General features: G+C 43.4%; 1 protein-coding gene and 1 long non-coding RNA gene across 6 annotated transcripts in view; one reads left to right on the top strand and one right to left on the bottom strand.

Annotated features, from left to right (window-relative positions):
- The first annotated feature begins 1,308 nt into the window (after positions 1-1,308).
- LOC134479360 (uncharacterized) lies at positions 1,309-13,617 on the top strand. Of its 2 annotated transcripts, none has more exons than XR_015622323.1 (4): positions 1,309-1,454; positions 3,615-3,666; positions 5,270-5,488; positions 13,370-13,617. It is a non-coding gene; the product is annotated as an uncharacterized LOC134479360 (long non-coding RNA). The 2 variants fall into 2 exon arrangements; XR_015622322.1 differs by having other exon boundaries at positions 1,335-1,454; positions 5,370-5,488.
- Positions 13,181-22,511, bottom strand: part of Pik3cg (phosphatidylinositol-4,5-bisphosphate 3-kinase, catalytic subunit gamma) — a 35,246-nt gene continuing 25,915 nt past the window's right edge. For 3 of the 4 annotated variants that reach the window (XM_087552624.1, XM_087552626.1, XM_087552625.1), the window contains exon 11: positions 13,181-16,633. In XM_087552624.1, the coding sequence (XP_087408750.1) occupies positions 16,355-16,633 (279 nt within the window). In that variant the 3' untranslated portion in view covers positions 13,181-16,354. 4 annotated transcript variants of the gene reach the window in all.

The following is a 22,511-nucleotide window of genomic DNA, read 5'->3' on the forward strand; positions in this document are numbered from 1 at the left end:
CCCAGCTGCAGGCAATGGCGTGGGTGCTTGACCGTTACACCTGGCCAGCAGTCTCTTCCTTTATTTTATGCTTTCAGGTCGCCGTGAGGCAAAAGGCCTTGCTACAAGTTTCCACTGCTGCGAGGAACATCTGCAGAATCCTCCCAGGGACGTGGAGCCAAGTGAGTGGGGGTAGAATCCGTGGATGCTGTGAGCGTCTTCGAGTCGCGTCTGTCAGGGGCTCTGTGCAAAGGATGCAAAAGTATCTAACACCCCAGGTCCGGCCGCGTCACTGTTGGCCTTTTATTTGCCTATGCTCTTCTTTTCTTCTCTGATCCTAGATGGGACCTTGCTTATTCACAAGGGTGTGGGGGTGTTGGGGGAGCGTTGTCATCTATGTGTGTGGATGGTCAAAATGATTGAAATTGCTCATGTGTAAATGAATTAAATATTCTAGCTGGCCCATAGAAAAGACACAGAATCCTAGTATTTTATTTTCAAGCTGTAAGCCTAGATTGGGTAGATTTGGGAGCTGTTCTAACTTACAACTCAGCCAGATGTCCCCTGTGACTCGATGTTTCTCCTGGCATGTGCTCAGGGCCCATCGTCTCTCGTGGTGGTTTTCTCCTCTCTCTCTCCCCTTGATTTCTCTTCATGGTCCCTGTGAGATCCCAAGCCGTGGAAGTTTGCTCTGTCCCCTTTCTTTTGACAGCCCAGGCTGTCTTTACTAACCAATCAGGGATAACTTGGGTGTGAGGTTTATACAATAACAACTGGTATACATGAGGATGTCCTTGTCCCTGAGGCTCTCCTCACTGGAGGGCAACCAGATCTTGGGGTATAGAATTTAGCACTTGAATGCAAATAGCATCAGACCAATCCCCCTACATGCATGTTTTTCCATTACCTGTCAACTAAATCCAGCTTCCTCTGCTCAGATGAGAGGTCTAGAACGTCCTTCTTCACCCCCACTCTTCTGCCCTTCAGATGTCACTCCCAGCATGGCTCTTCATTTGTATTTCACTCCATTTGCACATCAGCCCTAATTACCTATGTCATTACTCTTTTTGATGTTTCGATCATATTAGTATCTTAAGAGCTATTCCAGAAGTCACTTTCCCTATAAAACCTTTCCCGGTTCCTTAGCCAGAATGAACTCTTACCACACTTGTGTTTTCTCAACTCTTTATTTAAACCTCTTTTATCACACTCTATGATATGGTTAGTATATGCTCAGCCCAGGGAGTGTCACTATTAGAAGGTGTGGCCTTGTTGGAGTAGGTGTGGCTTGGTTGGAGTAGGTGTGTCACTGTGAATGTGGCCTTTAAGACCCTTATCCTAGCTGCCTGGAAGTCAGTATTCTGCTAGCAGCCTTCAGATGAAGATGTAGAACTCTCAGAGTTCCTCCTGCACCATGCCTGCCTGGATGCTGCCATGCTCCCACCTTGATGATAAAGGACTGAACCTGTGAACTGGTAAGCCATCCCCAGTTAAATGTTGTCCTTATAAGAATTACCTTGGTCATAGTGTCTGTTCACAGCAGTAAAACCCTAACTAAGACACTCTATCTTGTTTTCCTAGTCTAGAGACTTGTCTGTGTATCCCTGGCCAAGGGTGTGTTAGGGGACACCTGAACACACTGGCTTGTCACAGGTTTTCCTCCTGTAGTCAGGGGTGAATGCCCTTGGTTCCTCTACCAGATGTTGTGGTGCCTGCCTTATGTTTGCTTCCCAGAATCTTATAGCACAGCTGAGTTTCGTACTACACATAACAGACAATGAGCTAAGGTCCTCTGAAGAGAGTGGTTTTGGTCTCAGGAACCATTTCCATATAGGTTTTGGTGACACTAAACCACTCTCTGTTATTGGTCTCAATATTCCTGTGGCTTTATCTTCTACCCCTCAGTACCACCTCTAAAATTAGCTTATAGACTATTCTAGCTGTGTCTGAGGGATCTGTGGTGGTGTTGCCCAAACTCAAAATGAAGACAAAAGCAGAAACATAGCCAGCAATTGTTTAGGGTTGGTCTGTTGCTATGGATTGCAATGCTAAATACTGGCTCCCAAGATCTGGGATGAAAAGATCATCACGTACACAAAATGATGCTATGTAACCTTGCTCCCCAAGTTACCCCTGATTGGTCAATAAAGATGCCTACAGCTTGTAGCTGGGCAGAAGAGAGGTAGTTGGGCCTTTGGTTCCCAGGCCTGGGGTCTGAGGAAGAAGAGGAGAGAGCAGAAGAGAGAGAAAGACACCATGGGGTAGTTGGATCATTTGAGCATGGCCATTAGGGTGGCCAGTTGAAGTGAGAGCAGTCCAGGCAGGACCTGGCAAGTTATATCTTAGGGTTATTGACAGGGATACAGACTAAGTAACATAGAGGGTTGATATCTGCCCAGCTCTAATGCTTTTAAGACTTATCATAAACATAAAGGTTTTGTGTCTTTTACCTGAGAACTAAATAATAAAAAGTGATAGAAAGCCCCATTAATATTTATCACAACAAGCAATTCTTCAAGTGTTCGAGGTGTCAGCACACAGCTCAGATCGTCTTTGCCTCTGTTTAGATAAGGGAAAAGGGCTGACGCCTGTGCTCAGAGCCTGGGGACTGGGTATCTTGAATGTTTCTCGCTGGCTGATGTTTGGTTTCATGCTTGTCAGTGAACCTGTATCTGACAAAACCAGAAGACAGAAGAGGGAGTGTGACAGAGCAGAATGATCACTTTGTAAAACACGACTCACTGTGTGCTTGCTTGCTGGACTGACTGACTGACAGCCCTTGTGACTCTGCTGTCTCTAGATCTGATTGACATCACCAGGCAATGACTGTCCCAGGCACTATGCTGAGTTCTTTCACATTGCTTATTTATTTTGTCTTTGGTTTTAATTAAAAAACAATTCTTAAATATATTCTCTATGTATTGACACATAGAAGATTATCTCCAAACTTAATGGTTTGAAAGCACAACATCATGTCACCATTTTCTTACTTTAATATATTCAAATTATTTCTTTACCTCCTTGTGGGCCTGCAGAGGGAACCCAGGGCTAGGGATGAACCTCACTGCCAACCCCTCATTGTTTCATTTCAGGACTTCAAGCATGGGTTAGATGTACCCTGTGGCTCTTGATCTCTTAAAGTTTCTGCTTGAAGGTGTCCATGTTTTTACCTTCTGATGTATCTTCTGATGGAGTTCAGCTAGTGGCTAAGACCTTGGATTCCTTGTCACCCAGACCTTCCCACAGAGCAACTCCTGATTGGAGGACAACTCTGTTAAGCTGAACATTTAAGAATGAGAGAGCTAGAGAATGCCCATAGGATGAAAGGCACAGGTTTTATAACCCAATTTGGAAATGAACTCAGGTAATCTTTACCACACTTCATTTGCCAGGAGCATGTTGCAAAGCCTTGTTCATATTCAAGGCAAGGGGAAATCACAAAGGCAGGGGTACCAGGAGGCAGAGATCACTACGGACCATAGTACCTGCCACTGATGCAGATCTGTGCTCACTTCTAGGTATCATGCAGTTGATGGGGTATTTGTCACATGTGTTGAACAGCATGTCTGTCAGTAGTATTTCTTGAGCACAGAGTGGATATGACTTCAACCTTGTTTGTCTTTGTTCCCTCACAGAATCTATTAGCCATCTGGAGTCTTGTTGTGCTCAGTGTTGGAAAGCTATAAGGTAAGCCTTGGCTTCACCTAGGAGCCTGTGGGAAATCAGACTCTTGGGATTTTCTCAGACCTCACCCCTGATGTCCTAGTTTGCTGTGATAAACACTGACCAAGATCAACCTGGGAGAGGGGGTTTACCTGACTTAGGTTAGAATAATAATAACAGTTGTTCTGCACCGAAGAAACTAAGACTCTGGTAGCTGCTTGGTCCTTGAAGCTGGGTACCTAAGCTGGGTCGCCTCACACTGGAGAGGCCAGCAACCTTGTAGTTCCTCAGTCCACAAGGCTGGGTACCTCCACCATCCTGTTTTGGGACCCAGGAGAGTTCCTGGAGAGTTGCTGCACAAAAATGTAAGCCTGGAAATGCTGGTTCTGATATCAGGGAAGGACTTGTTATCAGAAGCAACAGGTAAATCAACAGCATCAGATGGGGAAGCCCAGGAGGGCAGAGGGCAGTAACTTTCCTCCCACCACACCCTCTCAAAAATCTGGCTTTGCCAGGTGGTGACGGCACACGCCTTCAATCCCAACACTTGGGAGGCAGAGGCAGGTGGATCTCAGAGTTTGAGGCCAGCCTGGTCTACAGAGTGAGTTCCAAAACAGCCAGGGCTACACAGAGAAACCCTGCCACAGAAAACAAAAAATTCCGGACTGTTACTAGGTGATGCTCACACTTGGGTGGGTTTTCCCATGTTGATTTAGGTCACCAGGATAATTCTGCATACAGGGCTACCTATCCTGGTAGTTCTAATTTGTAGCAAGTTGACATTAAAAACTGTCACATCTGGTCTGTGGGATCCAAATGGGCAGTGCAGTAGGTTCATGAGCACAGTCTATGTTGTATAGAAGCAACAAAGTAAAAGTAATAAAGAGATCCTTCTTAATAATCTTAGACAGAGCACGAGCCACTGCACGGCTTATGTCACATAGCAGGTGATTAAACCTGAAGGCTGGTGTTTGGCTCTAGAGTAAAGCTATGGGAAATTGCGCTTTTCTAAATAATATTTCATTTGGAAAACATAGGTGACACTAAAGCAAAGACATTAAATATGTTATAGGGGGATTTTGATATGAAACACTGGACAAAGCAAAACGAGAACTGACAGGAAGCATTTCAGTGGCTGGTTCCTAAGTGTTAAGAGATGTGGAAGAGATGGGGTTGGAGATGGCACTGGCTGCTCTTCCGTAGGACCCGGGTTCTATTCCCAGAACCTACATGGTGGCTCACAGCCATCCATAACTACAGTTTCAGAAGATCTAATGCCCTGGCCTTCACTGGCATTGTATGTACATGATTTATAGACATACATGTAGTTAAATCACCCATACAATAAAATAAAAGTAGGTACTTTAAAAAAAAAGAGAGAGAGAGAGAGATATGGAAGAGTATTAACTGCAAAAAAGTAAGAGAGAACATTCTAGAATAATGAAATTTTTTTTTATCCCGACCAAGGTAGCAAATACATAAGCTTATAGGTCTACTAGCACTCACCAAATTATACATTTAAAAATTAGTGAATTTCACATAGGTAAATCCTCCATCAGGCTGATAAAAAAGGTGAAGAAGGGAGCACTTAAAACTGATTGCAGTGTCTCTGTTTAATCTATAATAGGCCCAGAGTCGGGAGCTAATTTGCATTGATTAGAATAGTTCCTCAGAGAAGCTTGATGCTATTTTGAAGATATTGAATGGAAATTATTTTTGCCTTGAAGTCTTATTGGGGAGACATCGGTAAAGAACTCTCGGAAGTCACATGCCATGGATGGAGCCACCAAATTCTGTGATTCCGAGATTCTTCAGGCTTTCTTGGAGGAGACCAACCAAACAACAGGTAACACTTATTGAGTGGTAACTCCAGGCCAGACTGTAGGCCGCCAACGCGTCTCATCTGTTCTTCCATTTAATTGCTGCTGCGAATCTGTAGAGCCTTACTTCACTGTAAATATGAGAGCCGACACTGGAGAGACTGGATAATGAAAATTTTCAAGTGAAAATTGACACTTGGTTTTGGATGTCCTAACACCAAATGTGCCCACTCTTTTCCCTGTCCCATCTATTGTAAACTGCTACTGCCTCACTTGCTCCAACTGGAAAATAAATTTTTCCTGGCTTAGGATCTGCACTGTGGTCACAACGTAACCTGCTCACTCTGCATGGCTTCTAGGGCCTGTGACTCTCGGAATCTTTTAGTTACTTTTGTCATTAATTTATTTATTCATTTTACATCCCAATTGCAGACCCCTCCCTATTCTCTTCTCAATCCCACCCTTACAAATCCCTCCCCCAGTTACCCCCTCTGCTTCTCATCAGAGAAGGGGAAGCACCCTTGGGTACCATCCCGCCCTGTGACGTCTAGTCCCACTAACCTAGTGACTCATCTTCTCCCACTGAGCCCAACCAGGCAGTCCAGGAAGGGGAAGGTGATCTGATGGCACGCAACAAAGCTGAGACAGCCCTCCTTTTAACTGTTAGGTGACCCACAGGAAGACCAAGTTGCACGTTTGCTCCAAACATATAGGGGGCTTAGGTCCAGCCCCTTCATGCTCTTTGGTTGGTAGAGCAGTCACTGTGAGTTGCCCATAGGCCCAGGTTAGTTGACTCTGTAGGTCTTATGATGTCCTTGCTCCCTCTCCAGCTCCCTCAATTCTATCTCCCACTTTCCCACAAGACTCCTTGACCTCCATCTGACGTTTGACTGGGTCTCTGCATCTGTTTCCATCAGCTGCTGGATGAGGCCTCTCAGGAGACAGTGATGCTAGGCTCCTGTCTGCAAGCATAACAGAATATCATTAATAGTGTCAAGGGTTGGTTCTCTCCTATGGGAAGGGTCTCAAGTTGGGACAGACATTGATTGGCCATTCCCTCGATCTCTGCTCCATTTTTATTCCTGCATATTTTGTAGGCAGGACAAATTTGGGGTTGGAGGTTTTGTGAGTGGGTTGATGTCCCTTTCCCTCCACTGGAAGTCCTGCCTGGCTACAGGAGGTGGCCACTTCAGTCTCTATATCCACCACTGATAGGAATCACAGCTAGGGTCACCCCTATAGACTCCCCAGAACTTTCTCTATCCAAGGTCTCCAGCTAGTCCCAGAGATGCTCCTCACTGATTTCTGTTCTCACTACTAGTCCTCTCCTGCACCCCCTCTCCCCACATCTGATCCTCACTCCTCCCACCCTCCATGTTCTCCTCCTCATACTCAGTTCCCTCTCTCCATCCACCACTGATGACTATTTTGTTTCTGCTTCTGAGATTCAAGCACCCATCCTTAGGCCCTCCTTGTTACTTAGTTTCTTTAGGTCTGTGGATTAGAGTGTGGTTATCCTATACTTTGTAGCTAATGTCCACTTACCAGTGAGTATATACCTTGCATGTCTGGGTTATCTCACTCAGGATGACATTCTCAAGTTCTGTCACCTGCCTGCAAATTTCATGATGTCATTGTTTTTAATGGCTGAATAGTATTCCATTGTGTAAAAGTAACACATTTTCTTTATCCATTCTTCTGTTGAGGGTCATGTAGGTTGTTTCTAGTTTCTGTCTATTATGAATAAAGCTGCTATGAACATAGTGAAACACATACCCTTGTGTGACAGTGGGGCATCTTTTGAGTATATGGCCAGGAGTGGAATAGCTGGGGCTTGGAGTTGAACTATTCCAAATTTTCTGGAAAACTGCCAACTTGATTTCCAAAGTGGTTGTACAAGTTTGTGCTCCCACCAGCAGCGGAGGAGTGTTCCCCTTGTTCCACATCCTTGCCAGCCTGTGCCCTCACTTGAGTTCTTGATCTTAGCCATTCTGTCCGGAGGTAAGATGGAGTCTTAGAGTCGTTTGATTTGCATTTCCCTAATGGCTAAGGATGTTACATATTTCTTTAAGTGCTCCTTGGCCATTAAGGAATACTCTGGTAAGAATTCAGAATCCTTTAAATTTCTGGAGCTTTAAGGTGCCAAGCCTATTTACTTACTGAAAGCTTGCAAATGTGTCAGTTCACATTGAGCAATTAGTACCTGAGGAAGGAATTGCTCTTAAAGTGAGAGACTGTTTTCTCTGGTTTCTGAAACTGTGAAACTGTGGATTGAGCAGAGCTGGGGTGAGAATGGGACCGGAGTCGGGAGAGTCAAGAACTTGGCACTTCTATGTGGCTATGAGACTTCCTCAGGGGAAACCCTTAGTAGCCACAGGACTGGTAGCTTAACGGAACACATGCTTTCTGATGATGTAAAGGAAAGGTGGTGTGTGTGTGTGTGTGTGTGTGTGTGTGTGTGTGTGTGTGTGTGTGTGTGTGTGAGAGAGAGAGAGAGAGAGAGAGAGAGAGAGAGAGAGAGAGAGAGAGAGAGATTAGCGTAGACTTGGCCATCAAATGCATCAGGTTGTAGAAAGCCACTGTTCAACCGTAAACCTTGCAATGGTCGGAAACCGTGGACGGCTTTCTACCAGACAGTAGGAAACTATTTTAATCCTAAACCAGAAGATTCTGGGGTTGATTGTCAGGTGATTTGCTCCTCTGCTGAGGGGCACACAGTGCTGCTCCATACTGCAAAGTGGCCTTGCATTCCTTGATAGGCCACAGTCCCCCTGACTCAGAACCACACAGAGTCCGGCATAAGGGGTAATTCTTACTGAAGCAGCAGGCAGGGAGATTAACTCAGTTGTGTTAATGAGAAAATGCTTAGAAAAGAACCTGACATTCACAAGGAGTGAGAAGGAGGCTGTTTGCACCTCCCTGACTTCAGATGTGAGCTCAGCAGGACCACACAGGCAGCACCCCGCTGAGAAGAGCTGCAGCGAGCAGGACTCCCCAGATGGAGATCTCTGCATGGCACTGCACCGGCACGTCAGGCATGTGGCAAGCCCACCTTCTTCAAAGCACTGCTGAGGCTGAAGAGAAATCAAGGACAGTGTTAGGGTGAGCAATCACCAACAGGTAGATAAGGCTGGAGACTCTAAGGCCATTGTCTTCATGCTCCAATTTCCAACAGTGGCTTTGAAGCCTCTGCTCCATAATATGGGCTTCAAGCTTAGTTGTTGTTTTTTTTTCCTCTGAGCTTTTAGTGAGGCTTGATCTATGTTAAAAGAGACAAAGAGACGATTGTCATGTGGAATTCATCTTTTCTTTTCAAAATGAAAATATTAATGCTTCCTCCTGGTTAAGAAACCCAAATTCCCCAAAATCTAAGTGAAAAAAGTTACTACTAATAGTATAAACTATAGTTCACGGACACTCAGGAGGCTGAGGCAGGAAGATCACAAGCTCAAGGTCTGCCTGGGTTACAGCGTGAGTTCAAGGCAAGCCCATGTGACTTAGGCTTATATGTTGAAAGAAAAAAGAAAAGAAAATGGCTGGAGATACAGCTTAACAGTAGAATGCTTCTCTTCCATGTATAAAGTCTTAGATTCAATTCCCTAGTACGCTCAAACAAAATCAAACACCAGTATGATATCTATCTATCTATCTATCTATCTATCTATCTATCTATCTATCTATCTATCTATCTATATCTGTATATCTATCTATATCTATATATCTATGTCTGTATATCTATCTATATCTATCTATATCTGTATATCTATCTATCTATCTATCTATCTATCTTATCTATCTATCTATCCACCTCCTCTCAAACTTTTTATGTGTATGTATGTATCACCTACTACCGTTTACATTTTAAAATTTATGTTTGAGACAGGGTATCTAGCACAGGCTGGCCTCAAACTCCTTAAGTATCAGAGAATGACCTTGAATGTCTGATCCTCTTGCCCTTAGCGTTCACGTTAGCCTTATAGGTGTGCACCTTCACTAGTTTAGTCAGCACGAGGGGTTGAAGCCACACCTTTGTGTTGCTGGGCAAGCACTAGGAACTGAGCTACACCTCTGGATCCTAATTCAATGGCACTCAGCTAATTGATCTCTTGCAGAGAGGCTCTTAGGTTGTTTGCAAATTTTAGTCATAGAGAATCGTGGTGACTGCTTTACCGGCTTTCATTAGTGTGTGGACATGTGTAGACTAGAGGTCAACATCAAGATCCTGCTTTATTACTCTTCATCTTGAATGTTTGAGGCCGGACCTTTTACAACCGGAAGCTTACAGATTTGCAGAGGGCAAAACGGCCTTGTGCACACAGAGAAGCACCGGAGAAGCCAGGGAAGTTAGACACACAGCTTGCCCCTTCAGCTGAACGAGGTCCACAGCTGGTTCTTCCTAGAATGCCAGAAGTAAGGGAGTTTTACAGCCTAGTGATTCTTTGCTGTCTGATAAGACAGGCTCTGCCCGTGTCTCCCAGTATTTATTTACCCCAGACCCTTTCCTATGAAATCCTGAGCATTGCTTCTAGACCATAAACCCATTTGTTAAAGTGATGTCACTTGCAGTTTACAACAGCCCAAGCGACTTCTAGGTTATCTTAGGGCCAGGCCAATCCTGGTCCCACAGGCATTATGTTCACATCAGGTATTCTCCCTAGAACGTTATCTTCAACACTGTTTCTAAGTCAAGAAGAAACCATCCTATGGATGAAGCCATATGTACTTTGCAAAAAGCTTCAAAACAAACATGTCTTAAAATTGTTGTGCATTTGGGACTAAGTTAACTGTTATGTGAATACCTTTTTCCCCCAAAATTGTCCTTTGCTTAATATGACTAAAGTAAAATGATCTGGGACAGACTCTAAAAGTTCTGGTTCAGCACTGGCTACAATGAAATCCGGCTAAACAGAGTTCCATATCTTGTCCTGATCATTTTCCCGTGGCTGCTGTGAAGCCTACAAGGGAACACCACACAGATTCTGCTAAATTAGCTGGTTAACTGGCCACAGAGAGAGCGCTGGGCGCCTGAACGCAGGTCCTTACGTATGCACTGTTTGGTATTCTGTCTAAGCTCCACCCTCATAGCTACCTGGGAATAGCCAGGTATGCTCCGCCCCACAGTTGCCTGGCAACAGCCAGCTGTGCCTCTCTTACCCTCTCTTCCTCCCTCCCCTCTTACCTGCTCTTGCTCTTTGTTCTTCTCTGTTCTTGCCCCCTTCCCCGTCCTCCCCATTCCACGTGCCCGTGGCCGGCTACCTTTCCGCTCTTCTACTCTTCTCTCATTAAACCTTTCCACGTGGAACCATGGTGGCTAGGTGTGTTTTGTCCCTGCACGGGCCGAGATTTTAAACCTAACATGCACGGCATAACTTTATCCACTGAGCCATCTCCCCAGCTCCTGATAACTATTTCTGATGATTAGTCTTTACGTGCTTCGTCCTTTCTGATGGACAAATTCTTGGATGTGGACCAACTAAGGCAGAGAATAGATACAGTAAGTTTGATAAATCATATCTCGATTTACGGACTCACTCAGCTTTTGGTGTGTGACAGACAGGGTACCCTTTCCCTCGAGTCAGCATCAGCCTTGGCCAGAAACCAATTATGGCTGACTGAAGATGAGCGTAAGTTATTTTGATTGTACATGTTTAATAAACATTGTGTTCAGTTTGCTGTCATGGTTACTGGACATGCACAATTTATTCTCTGGAAATTCAATATTTTCAAGAAGTTTTTATTTTTAACCCACTGAATTAGAGTTTCTTGTCATTATTACCTTTGTCACAGTTTAAATTGGTTTAGATCTTTCTGACAATAGCAGAAAACATCAATGAAGTTGGCATGTAACTCCTGTGATACCCCCATAGAATTCCATGGAATGTTGTTAGTCACTTGGATCAGTACCCTAAGGATATCAGAACCAAATATCACAGACTGGGTGGCCTAAAACCATAGAAATCAATCTTGCCACAGTTCTAGAGGCCAGAACTCCAAAATCAAAATGTTGGCATCCTAGGAAGGGTCTAAGGAAAGGGTCCTCTCCGTCTTTTCCCTCCACATGTTCCTCAGTCTGCAGAAGGTTCATTCCAATATCGTGCTTGCCCCGTGTGTCACTTCTCTGCATTTAAGGAGACCAGTCATTGGACAGTATCTTAACTCGAATATATGTATAAAATCTGTTTCCAGATAAGATGACACACAGATACAGGAGCTAGGATTTTCATGTGCGTATTGAGGGTGGGACACAATTCAGCTCACAATATATTTCTACTAAGAAATATATTGCTGATGGGGCCTACTGCTTGACCATAGAAAGCTTGTCTAGTGTGTGTGAACTCTGGTGCTGTCCCTCCCCAAAGAAAACCGTTGACCTGAAACTCACTGGCAGTACTGCATTGGGGTTAGGGAGATGCTTTAGTCTGTAACAGCTTGCCACACAGGCATGAAGACCCGAGTTTGTATTTCCAGCAGAAAAAATACAGGGTACAGTAGTCTGAATGAATAGCCCCAGCATGGGATGAGCGGGTTGGGGAGGGCAGAATGGCTCACAGTTACAGGAGGTCCTCTGGGACTTGCTGGCCAGCTATTCCAGCCAGTCAGTGGAATGGTTGCAGTGAGAGAATCCATCTTAAAAAATTAAGATGGAGGGCAATAGAGGAAAGCAGCCAGTGTTGACCACTGGCCTTCATAAGACACACACACACACACACACACACACACACACACGCATGCATGCAAGCACATACACACACGTGCACATATATACACATACACACACATACACACATATACACATACACACACATACACACACATACACACACATACACATATATACACACACACAACACACACCTATACACATAACACACACACCTACACACACATACACACATGTGCACACATACACACACATACACATATATACACACACAAAACACACACACATACACATACACACACATCACACACACATACACATACACACACATATACACACCACATACACATACACACACATACACATACACACATACACACATACACACACATACACAAACATACGCACACAACACACACATACACAAACATACAAATATACATACATACACACACAACACACACATACACACACACATACACATACACACACATACACACACCACATACACATACACACACATACACACATACACATACACACACATACACACATACACATACATACGCACACAACACACACATACACACACATACAAATATACATACATACACACACACAACACACACATACACACACATATAGACACACGAAGAATTTGCATCACCAGCATCTGATGAACGCTATAGGAACTGGGACTCAGTCCATCTTGTTGCGTACTCAATTTCTCAGCACACTGCGGTTTCTCGTAGGCAATGAGCGTTCAGTAACGATTTCTTAAAATAAGTCTCAATTTTAAAATGAGTTTCAGAAACATTTGGAAGTTTAAACATTAAAAGATACACAAGATGTCAAATTCTTTTTTTAATTTAAATTAACATTTGTAATTAAAATACAGGAGACTGTCTTAGTTTCCAGATGGGGCTAGCTACGTGTGTGATTTAGAATTCCCTGGCCTGTGTCCTGAAAGGAGCCTGTGAGAACACTGGAGACTGGAATTGAGTGTGTTCACAAGAATTACTAGGTTGGGTTGAATTGGAAATAAGTCAACAGAACCTTTAAGAAATCCCAGCTTATTTTATTTTCTTCATATTGTTAAACATAATTGCCAATGATTTCAGAAATGTATTTTCTAATTTTTTATTTAACATTATAATCAGTTATCATGAATATAGGACTAACAGCTTCCAAATCATGCTATAGAATGCCCATACTGATCCTTAACGACTTACTGTTTTACCTATAGATTGGTACATCTCTCGGCCTATATCAGAGTAGTGTCTATTCGCAGTAGACGATCACCACAGAGACTCATGACTAGCCATGGTGCAGAATAAGAGCCTACGGAATACTCAGCCTTAAGTGGAGCCTCTAATCTTCTCCCTCTCCTTCCAAGCCTCAGTGATCATTGGAAGAGGGAGGGACCTGAGAGACCGGGAGACAGAGGTGGTGAATGGAGGCAAGGAATCAGAATCCTCCGGACACAGCAGAGAAGCTGCACATATGAACTCGTAGCAGTTATGACAAGTCCCATGAAAGCTGAAGCCACATCAAGTCCCAGCAGGGAGAGGACAGGTGGATACGAAATCCCACCCCAGCCAAGAACTATTGGCAACTGACAGTTGCTGGGAGAAGAAGTATTCTCTTAGAGTGTTGCCATTGATGAATGAAAAGAAAAAAAAAGGGAGAGGACACAATTGGGTGGGTAAGGAAGGGGGTGGGAGTCTAGGAGAAGTTGGGTGAGTGGCTGCATATGGGTGCATGTGGTCAAAACTTTGTACACAATTCTCAAAGAACTAATAAAAATAAAACAAACCATCTCCTGAAAAAGATGTACTTGATATCAAGAGCTTTTTTCCTAGTTGATATATTTTACTCATTATATCTTTCTGCATTTTTCAGAGCATCACCAAACCAGTAGGGTCATATTGGACCAAGTCTACAATGGATACTTTGTGTCTTTTTTTGGGGGGGGCAGTCTTAGATACACATAAATTGCTTTGACCTGACCCATCTGACCTGTGATGTGTGTTTTCTTCACTCAGCACTGAAGGTAGAGATACTGGTATTTACCCAGTGGCAGGAGGACCCTAGGTCTAGAACATTTTCAAAGGTATAGAGATCACCGGAATGTATCATTCACAGGAACGGCGAGGTAGCAAGCATGTGTGAAGGTGATTTTTGTTGATATGCTGGTCTATGGAGTTGAAAGTACATTATCTTGAAAATGGAAGAATGAAACTCAGTATGTGTCGTCATGTAGTTCAGCTTTAAGGAAAGGCTGGCTCATTTAAAGAGCTAATATGTATGCATGTGGTGTCGGAAGCTAAATATAGATCTACTCCGTAATTGTTTTATCATCCAGATCATCATTCCAGCAATTCAGATGAAAGGCAAAGTCTGTGTATGGTTCTTTACAGGCTTAAGCATGCTACCCTTTTGGAGTTAGAAGTCATTACTCTTCCTGTTCTTAGATCAGTAGGAGTTATGTTCCAGAAATGCCATGAAGTACCTAACTTACACTCATAGAGAGAAACACAATTTCAGCACAGGGCAGGGCCTGTACAGGAGACAGCATGATTTTAGAATGGTTACTTGCCAGGGATGAGGAGTTTTTTTGTAGATAGCTATGAGCTAGGGACGGTCTTGTGAGCAGGGGGGAAGGACTACCTGTACCATCCCGGACCAAATAAGGCTCCTTCCCCTGCATGGATAAGAGATTTAGCCGAGTACTTTGAAAACTTCCCAGGCTCATTTCACACTAAATGAAATTATAATCTGAAAGTGGGGTGATTTTAAAATGCAAGGGTGTGTTAAAACTGTCCCTGATGGTTCTTATTTGCAGCAGAATTAGGTGCTACTTGGCTTCTGTAGACACAAAGGGAAGGTTGGGCGCCATCTAATTAAAGCGTCTATTTTGACCATTTAAAAATTGTCAGAAAGAGTTATACCTGATTATATCTAAATATGGACATCTTTGACATAGTTCTTTTTATCAAATTAATGATAGCTAAAGATGTTTGATTAAATAATTTACTGATCTCTCTCGAAGGTGGATCAACATTGATAATATTTAAGAAATGAAAAAATACTTCAAAGGAAAATTGGTTCAATTATCTTTATGAACTCTGGGGTACCTCAAAATTTAAAAGCCCTGTAAGCTAAAAAATGAATATGTAAATGGTATTGTTATAAGCTTAGAATACATTTGATAGCAGGTATCCTCTATTAACAAATAAAGAAAAATTTTAGATTTAAAAAGTGAAATTAAAGCATTTAGAAACTAATATTGTCTGGAACTCTTCTTTTAATAATATACTTTTTAAAAATCCAGGAAGCAGCTCCACAAATAAGTATCTCATGAGCCTACAGTGGACTTTCTTTTTCGAGTCATTTTCAGCTGTCTTTGAAGGTTCCACAAGTCCAGGTGAGGCAAGGTGGTGAGGCAGGGGAAGGCGGGGGAGGGGAGAGCAAGAGGGAAAGATGTCATTTGTAGGCATCCAAGGGTCCAGTTAGTGACCTCCTGTGTCTGTGCAGGAGACGGTGGCCGTGTTAGGTTATTCACTCTTGGTCAAAGGCCTTACCTCCACTTTTCATATCCATAACCCTTGAGTTACAGCAGCTGGGGAGGGTCAAGGTTCAGGCTCAGAGTCTGTGTTCCGTGTCTCCATCTCAGTGGCACACTAGGAGACAAACTGCTGACGGTATTCTGGTACTCTAAAAGCTAACTTGCACTCTTTGCTTCTAGCACATCACCGACATGTGTGGGCACGGAGGGGATGCTCGGAAACATCCTGTGAAGAATGCAGCAGAGCTTAGCAATGCTTGTACCCTTTTCTGCCAAGAGCTCGAAGAACACAACCAAAAGACATGGTGAACACATGTGACAACAGCTATTGCCAATTATTGTAACTAAAGGATTTTCAGAGTTATTCAATACAAGATCATCAGGCATACCAAGCCATTTAAACTTCGAATATTGTTCAGCATCATGGAGACTGAGGCGGGGGGGGGGAGCAGCAGAGAAACCTTACACTGAATATTAATTAATCAAGCCATCAGTAATGCCAACATGTTTTCCTCTCGTGAAGAGTTCAGCTGGGGAAAGAGCTGTATTTCTGAAGTGCAGTGTTCAGAGAGTCCTATTGCATTCTAAATGTAACCCTGATGACTGACATGCTGGTTTGAAAGCTTTAGAACACTAAATTGCTTTGGGCTCTAGCACCAAATATCAAGCGGAGTGTTTCTCTCCTTGCTTGATGCCAAGAACAAGATGGAGGAACCAGTTAAACTGCACAGTCCATCCTTTGTCCCTGCAGACTTCAATCTGATCAAGGAAATACTTCTTGGCGTCCTCCTCGCTTCTCCCCACCATGAGGGCATCCCGGATGTATTCAATGTCCTCTTTGCTTGTCAGCTGCGGCATTCCTGTCATCAGCATCATGGAGAACAGGATGATCAGCAGGTTTGTGTGGTGGCGAAGAGCTAGGTAAGCCCTAACGCAGACATCCTGGGCAAAGGAGAAGGACATGCTGTTATCAGTGTGTTTCCGCTGGACCTTAAACGCTCCGGCTGACGGTGCTTTTTGGCTGCTACCAAGGGGGGTGGGTGGTTGTGGTGGTTCTGAAGACATGCTATTTCTTCAGATTCAAGTTCCTCCCTAGGAGAAGGTAGAGACATCTGTCCTATCTGAAGAGGCCTGAGACACCTTTGAGTACCATATGGGGATCAATAAGCTTTATGTGAGTAGAAGTAATGTTTGCCAAGAGCCCATGGATTCCAAAGAAATGAGGGGAATTTAGCTCTCACATTTATTTATTTATTTATTTATTTATTTATTTGTTTGTTTGTTTGTTTGTTTGTTTGTTTTTACAATTTGTTGTATTTTAAGAAACAGATGAGTTTGCTCTCCACCATCTGATTTTCTAAATTATTGAATGAACTTAGGAATTTTAATTCAAATTCCCAACACTGGGCAAAAGAGGGTGCTTTGAAAACTGCGATGCTAGCTAGCCGAGCATTGGTGACTTAGGCCTGTCATCCCAGCACTCCGGAGGTTGAAGCAGGAGGATCACTGTGAGTTTGAGGCAAGCTTAGGCTACAGAGTACGTTCCAGATAAGCCTGGCCTACAGTGAGATCCTGCCTCAAGAAACCAAGAGAAAGGGGTTGGGGATTTAGCTCAGTGGTAGAGTGTTTGCCCAGCAAGCACAAGGCCCTGGGTTCGGTCCCCAGCTCCAAAAAAAAAGAAAGAAAAAAAAGAAAGAAACCAAGAGAAAGAAAAAGAAAAGAAAAGAAGGAGAAAGGCAGAAAGACCCAAAGGCTTCTGCCTCCATACACGCCATTCAATGAGTCATGCCGTCCTGTTAAGCGACCAGCCATCTGTGCCATTAAGTTATTTTAAAGCACAGGGAAAGGCAGAAGATGCTCAGTCTCATAAAATCAGGACTCAACCTAAACGGCATGACCTGGAAGGAGCATGTGCAGAAAGCTGATGCTAATGATTGCAGGCGCTAATAGTTCATATTAAGAAACTATAAAAATGTAAAACAAAGATATGAACAAACAAACCAAAGCCCTCCTACACCATACTAAATAGGACTTATGCTCAAACTGTAAGATCTTCTGACCATAACTATATCCATTTATGGTTTTTATAAAATATGAAAACGAATATGACACTAAAATGTAACATTGCGAAGTACCAGACTTCATAAAACATGATTTAAAATTCTAAAATGCCAGAAAACAAAACAAAAAAGAAATAGAAAAAATGAATTATAAAGTCAGAAAAGTGGAGATAAAATGATTAGTGTGTATAAATGATATGTTCGTTTTCCTGGACTTCTGAGGGAAAAAAATCAAATATTATTATAACCAGGTTTTGGTAAACTGTGCTTTGTGTTTTTGCGTGTATGTATGCATATGGAGGCCAGACATCAGTGCCAAGCCTTGGGTGGCTCCCTCAGTCACTCTCAACCTTATTGTTAGAGACTGAGTCTTTCTCGGGTCCTGGCCAGCAGACTCGAGAGCCACCCATTGCTGACTTCTCAGCACTGGGAAGCCATAGGCTTGTGCCACCATGATTGTCTTTATGTGGGTGCTAGGGAAGCTGAACTTGGGTCCTCACGCTTGTGCAGCAAGTTCTGTCCAGCTGAAGCATCTATCCACCCAGGCAAACATTTTATAAAAACAGTCAGAAATTAAAAAGATAATGTAAACAGTCACCAGCAGTTGGCAAGCATCATGAAAATCAGAAACAACAGCTGCTATGGGTATTGATAACAAGAAGAACACGGTACCTGGAATAAACACATTGCAAACTCATGTAGAACCCACTTAAAGAAACTATAGAATTCTACTGTATCACATAAAGGAAGACTGGAATACATGAGATAACATAGCATGTTTCTCTGAAAGAAAACTCCTCCTCAGGATGTTTATGACACCTGGGTTAATCTACAAGCAGTGATTTCAGTAAAATTTCTCACTAATTAAATTCAGGTGTGGGTTTTAGTTCATTCAACCTAGTCAGGGTCGGAGAAGATGTTTTTAGAGATTACAGTAATGAAAAGCTGTGCTTGTCACAACAGGTATTAGGGCATTTTATGGGGCTGTGGAGATGGCTCAGTTGTTGAGAGCACTGGCTACTCTTGCAGGGCATCTGGGTTCTGTTCCCAGCACCCACAGATGGTTCACAGCCATCCCTGGTTCCAATTCTAAGGGGGGAAAACCCAACAACAAAACAAGACAAACAAAAACAGTTTTTGAAGCTATAACGAAAGGGTGAAATAGTATTTATTGTTTAGAAACAAAGGCAATATGTCTTGTGGAATAGGATAAAAAGTGTTAAGACACAACAGAGTGCATAACAGTTCTGAGATGTCATTCAGACAAGCTCCGAGACTAGTGAGGAAAAGGTCTATTCTCTGATAAACGGGGGCTGCACAACTCATTATTCAGGGAAAATAAGGTTAAAATTTCACTTTCTGAGATATGCCAAAAGAAATTCCAGATGAACCAAAGGTTTATACATAAAGAGGCCAAATATTGAACTAATCAGGATTAGGAAGGTGCTTTACCAAGGTGGGGAAAATGGAGAAATTATAGAGATGTGGGGGAAATGGAGAAATTATAGAGATGTAAACACATCAAGCAACTGTTGAGGAAATCACAAAGAAAGCATTATTCAATGTGTCACATGACTGTCCTATCCTAAAGTACAGGCAAGGATATGCGAAAACTCATGCCACCAGACATGAGAGCAGACGAAAAACCTTGAAGAATGTGAATTAGCAAGCCGACCAGCAAAACATGAAGTATGGCAGAAACACTCCCATACGCAACAGAAAGGTTTTATTCTCTCAGTTTCTTACAGAGAGAACCTGTTCACCCATAATAGGTGATAGGCGGTCATAGCTGTGACTTTGCCGGCACACCACTTGATGACATTGTTGTTGTCATGATAGGGACTTAGCTGTGATGGTCAAATGTCACACTGGTCAAAACTCAGAACTGTATGCCTAAATTAGGTGAAAATTTCTGGCTGAAATATGCCTCAAAGTTTGAGTTTTAAAAGAATCTACCTGCTTTTCTCTAGATACGTCCATGAGAGGAACTGGACTTGTAACAAGTCGGACACTTTTTCCATAGATTTACCTACAAGCGAGAGTTCTCAAGAACATCATGCAGGAAGGTGGCAGCCTCAAGGCCCTATTGTAGGAGACGGATAAGGAGGCTGAAGAAAACTAAGCCGTAGGTCCTGAGACTCTGAGAATGGTGCTATCGGAGAATGAATGGACATGCGAACATGTGTTATGGACAGGAATAAGAAGAGTACATCCGGAGGATCCTTCCATCTCTGCCAATTAGCACAAGATGACTTTGCCTGTATCTACTAGTCACTCTTTCTTTATTACTGTGGTGAAGCCCACATCCTAAAGGAGAAAGGATTTGTTTCAGCTAAAGGTTTCAGAGTGATAGTCTTGCATTGTAAGTAAGACAGCATGGCAGGAACTTGAGGTAGCTGCTTGGTCACACTGCAGCAGACAGCAATCTGAGAACTTGGATAGGAATTGGAAACAGATAGAACCTTCAAAGAGCCTGTGACCCGCGTCCTCCAGCTGTACCGTATGTCCTAAGGTTCTACAACTTACCCACACAATGCTGTCAGCCCAGGACTGAGTCTCAAGAAGCAGGCAGGTATGGTCTCAAACCATAAAACACTGTAACATTTGCATGTGGCACAGTGACCACAATGACAATAGAGGTGAGGCTTGTGTCACACTGGATAGTGGAGGGTGGACATATTTACCCTAGCTTAGTCAAATGACCCAGATCATTCTGATCCGGTAAGGCAATTTGTATAAAATGTAGGCTCAGCTGGCTGCACAGCCTGAGTGTGCCAGATATGGCGGTCCCTTCCTCTGTTACCAGGATTCGGAATCTCCTCTTTGCTCACTGTGGCAGAAGTGCTGAAGTGGTCCCCAGAGCAGCTCTGGGCTGTTTCAGCTGCAGCCCAGATTTCAACTGTCACCTGGCGGCAGCCCCAGTACATCAGTGCTCTTGCAGGCCAAGTGATGCCTCTGATACCCGGAAATCATTTTCTTTGCTTATCCAACCCACCAAGGCATCTTGAGTTTCTTGGTAATTACAGAAGCTAAGTGCAGACTTCACCTCAGGCCACAGACTCATTAATTTGCCAACTCCTGTGCTTTTCACACAGACTTAGGGGGACGTCTTTCAGTTTGGAACCAGGAGTACGTTTTGATTTTTAATTATTTTTTCCGTTCTTCTATACACTATAGGCTCCAGGCAAAATCTCCTGCTGTGGGAGCCCACTGTGGGGTCAATCTCCTTTTTAATGGAAAAAATTTCAAGGAGGTAAATGAAGCCCAGACAAAGTTGCTGTCACCCTAATCCATAGGTAAATAAATACTTTCAGGTGATGGTGAGTAGATGCACCTATTCCTGTGCCCAAAGAGATACAAATGAGAAAGGAACAGCTTTCCCCGGTTCCTTGAAGGCCACCCCACCTCGATGAGCTATCATCTGGAGGACACTGAGGAGGGAATTCAGAACCTTAAGCATGCCCAGTGAGCACTGTATTAGTAAACTTCGTTCCTGGCTGTGTGGCTGGGTTTTGTTGGTTTTAGCTTGTTGGATGAGTGCTGACTTTGATGTGCAGGCTCTTCTATGAGAAAGAGACGTCTTCCCTAAACTTAACTGTATGTTCCACATTTGGCACACAGAAGGTCCAGGTTCTGGACTGACTGCGTAAGGCTTAAAACTCGAGTGCAGACATCATTGTCCTCTGTTGAAGGTGGGGCGGAACAGCAGCTAACAGCGGCTTCACATCTAGTTGAATGAACTCAAAGTATTTGGCTTTCTTAGTGACAATCAGGGAGGTCATTTGGGCTCCTTTGGGCCTCAGTGTTTTCATCTGTAGGATGAGTACAACGGGAACACCCATTTCATATGGCTGTGGTGAGAAATAAGTGCTATGTAACGAGTTGATTTTCATTATGAAATACTACAAAGAATTGCCTCATTGCACACACTTCCCAATGCTAAATGCGTTGGTTTCTTATGCAGACTGTCCACCAAAATGATTCCTTTAGCAGGTGAAGGGAGTGGGAGTGGCTGAGTACTTTTTTACAACCCGTATGGAAAGGACTGTCTTTGCACTGGCTCACGAGGAAGGGTACATTGCATGTTGCACTCTGGGCATCTACAGATGCTTCTTTTCTTTGGGGGACTCATGGTTGGGTACTACTCCACCAACTCAAGCCCCAGAAGTTTCATTTCTGTCCTTTATACTCAGTGACAAGGCTTGTGAGCATGTCCTGGTCACATTGCTTCAGCTCAGAGGACTGTGGTTTGAGTGGCTAAAAGGATGTGGCTGGGGAGCTCAGGGGAAAACCCAGAACACAGAAGTTACTGCCTGTTGAAAGTGATTTTTTTTTTTCTTCCATAGTTCAAACACTGTTCTTCTCAACTGCCTGGGAGAGGCTGTGTGCTACTGAGTAAAGAAGAAAGTCTGATTTGGGGGACTTGGTTTCATGTGCTGCTTAATGTGGAAAACATTCCATTACCAATGAGGACATTAGCTGGCACGCTCTTCATTAGTAGGTAATAAACAGGCTGAGCCTGCGTAGTGCATCTGCTCCTAATTTCATTGCTGTCTAAATTCCTTAATTGTAGCATCTACGCCCCGAAAGAAAGAAATGTTTTTATAGGCTACCACCTCCGCATGTCTTAGAAACAAAGGAATTCATTACCATTTCAGGATCCAAACCTTGCCTTGATTTATTAACCATCCCAGTCACTGAACCAACTAATCTGACCCATGCCATCAACTAATTCTTAACCGCTGAAGAGCAGGTCTAGA

This window comes from Rattus norvegicus, chromosome 6 (assembly GCF_021556685.1).
Source record: "Rattus norvegicus strain SHRSP/BbbUtx chromosome 6, alternate assembly SHRSP_T2T, whole genome shotgun sequence".
NCBI classification, from domain to species: domain Eukaryota; kingdom Metazoa; phylum Chordata; class Mammalia; order Rodentia; family Muridae; genus Rattus; species Rattus norvegicus.